Source organism: Carlito syrichta, unplaced genomic scaffold (assembly GCF_000164805.1).
Source record: "Carlito syrichta isolate Samal-C Ts95f unplaced genomic scaffold, Tarsius_syrichta-2.0.1 Scaffold287328, whole genome shotgun sequence".
NCBI classification, from domain to species: domain Eukaryota; kingdom Metazoa; phylum Chordata; class Mammalia; order Primates; family Tarsiidae; genus Carlito; species Carlito syrichta.
This window is the reverse complement of record NW_007231424.1, coordinates 6,894-7,837: the sequence shown is the minus strand read 5'-3', so window position 1 is coordinate 7,837 and position 944 is coordinate 6,894. Positions and strand designations below refer to the sequence as shown.

General features: G+C 50.8%; 1 protein-coding gene across 1 annotated transcript in view; it reads right to left on the bottom strand.

Moving 5' to 3' along the window:
* LOC110595165 (putative protein FAM90A8P) overlaps positions 1–944 on the bottom strand; it is a 2,420-nt gene that overhangs the window by 374 nt on the left and 1,102 nt on the right. Inside the window, exon 3 of the mRNA XM_021709806.1 lies at positions 472–668. Coding sequence (XP_021565481.1) covers positions 472–668 — 197 coding nt within the window. The remainder of the gene's footprint in view (positions 1–471; positions 669–944) is intronic.

The window sequence follows — 944 nt, the reverse complement described above, 5'->3', positions numbered from 1 at the left end:
GCTCTTCTTGCCTGCAGAGCAAACAGTGATAAGTTGATACACCCAGAATTCCTGTCTAAAGCTGCGAGAAACCTGGCCAGACCCAGTTCTATTTAGAGATGGTGATGCAGGGTTTCACATCTCAAGAGCTTTCTAATTCTCTGCCTTCCCTCCTGTCAAATCCTAACTCTAATCCAGGCAGCCCTTCCATTTTATCACAAAGGACTTTCTGTCTATCATGTATAAAAACCAAAATTGCCCTGGTCATCCTTTGGCGATTGTGTGTGTGTGTGTGTGTGTGTGTGTGTGTGTGTGTGTGTGTGTGTGTGAATCTTTTGTAGTTGAGTGAGCTCCTGGGTGGAGCTCCTGTCTATTTGTCTCCAGTTTCCCTGTTCTCACCTGGGGGTGAGTGTTCACTTGGTGGGAGGTGGAGACACCCCTTCCTTAGCGGGTGGTGCCCAGGAAGGGGTCACAGTCTCTCACCTCGCTTACCTTAGTTTCTGGTCCTCTCTCTTGTCCTTGTTCACGGGTCCTGGGTTCTGGAGGTCCTGGGGCTTCTTAGGCTCCAGGTTTTCCTTCCCCTTCCTGGAGCCCAAACTCTGAGGGGCCAGGGATCCGGCCCAGGACTTCATGGGGCACCTTCGGCTTCTGGCCGTGTGTCCGAAGGCCCCACAGTCCTTACACTTCACCTGGGGGTGAAAAAGAGTCATCAGTGAACTGGAAAACATCACACGCAGCTTTCAAAGGGCAGTATAGAGACAGATTTCAATTCAGACGCAAATATGGCTCGTAGGGAGGGAACATAGACATGCGGCCCATTCAGTGCTGGGATAGACAATATAATCTGTTCCTTCCTAAAGCCCGTGGAAGGGAAAGGTGCCAGGGAGAAAGGCCCAAGGAGCTCAGGGCGAGGATAAAGAATCAAGTTCAACCACAGAACGAAACCCAGCTACACATGACACTGG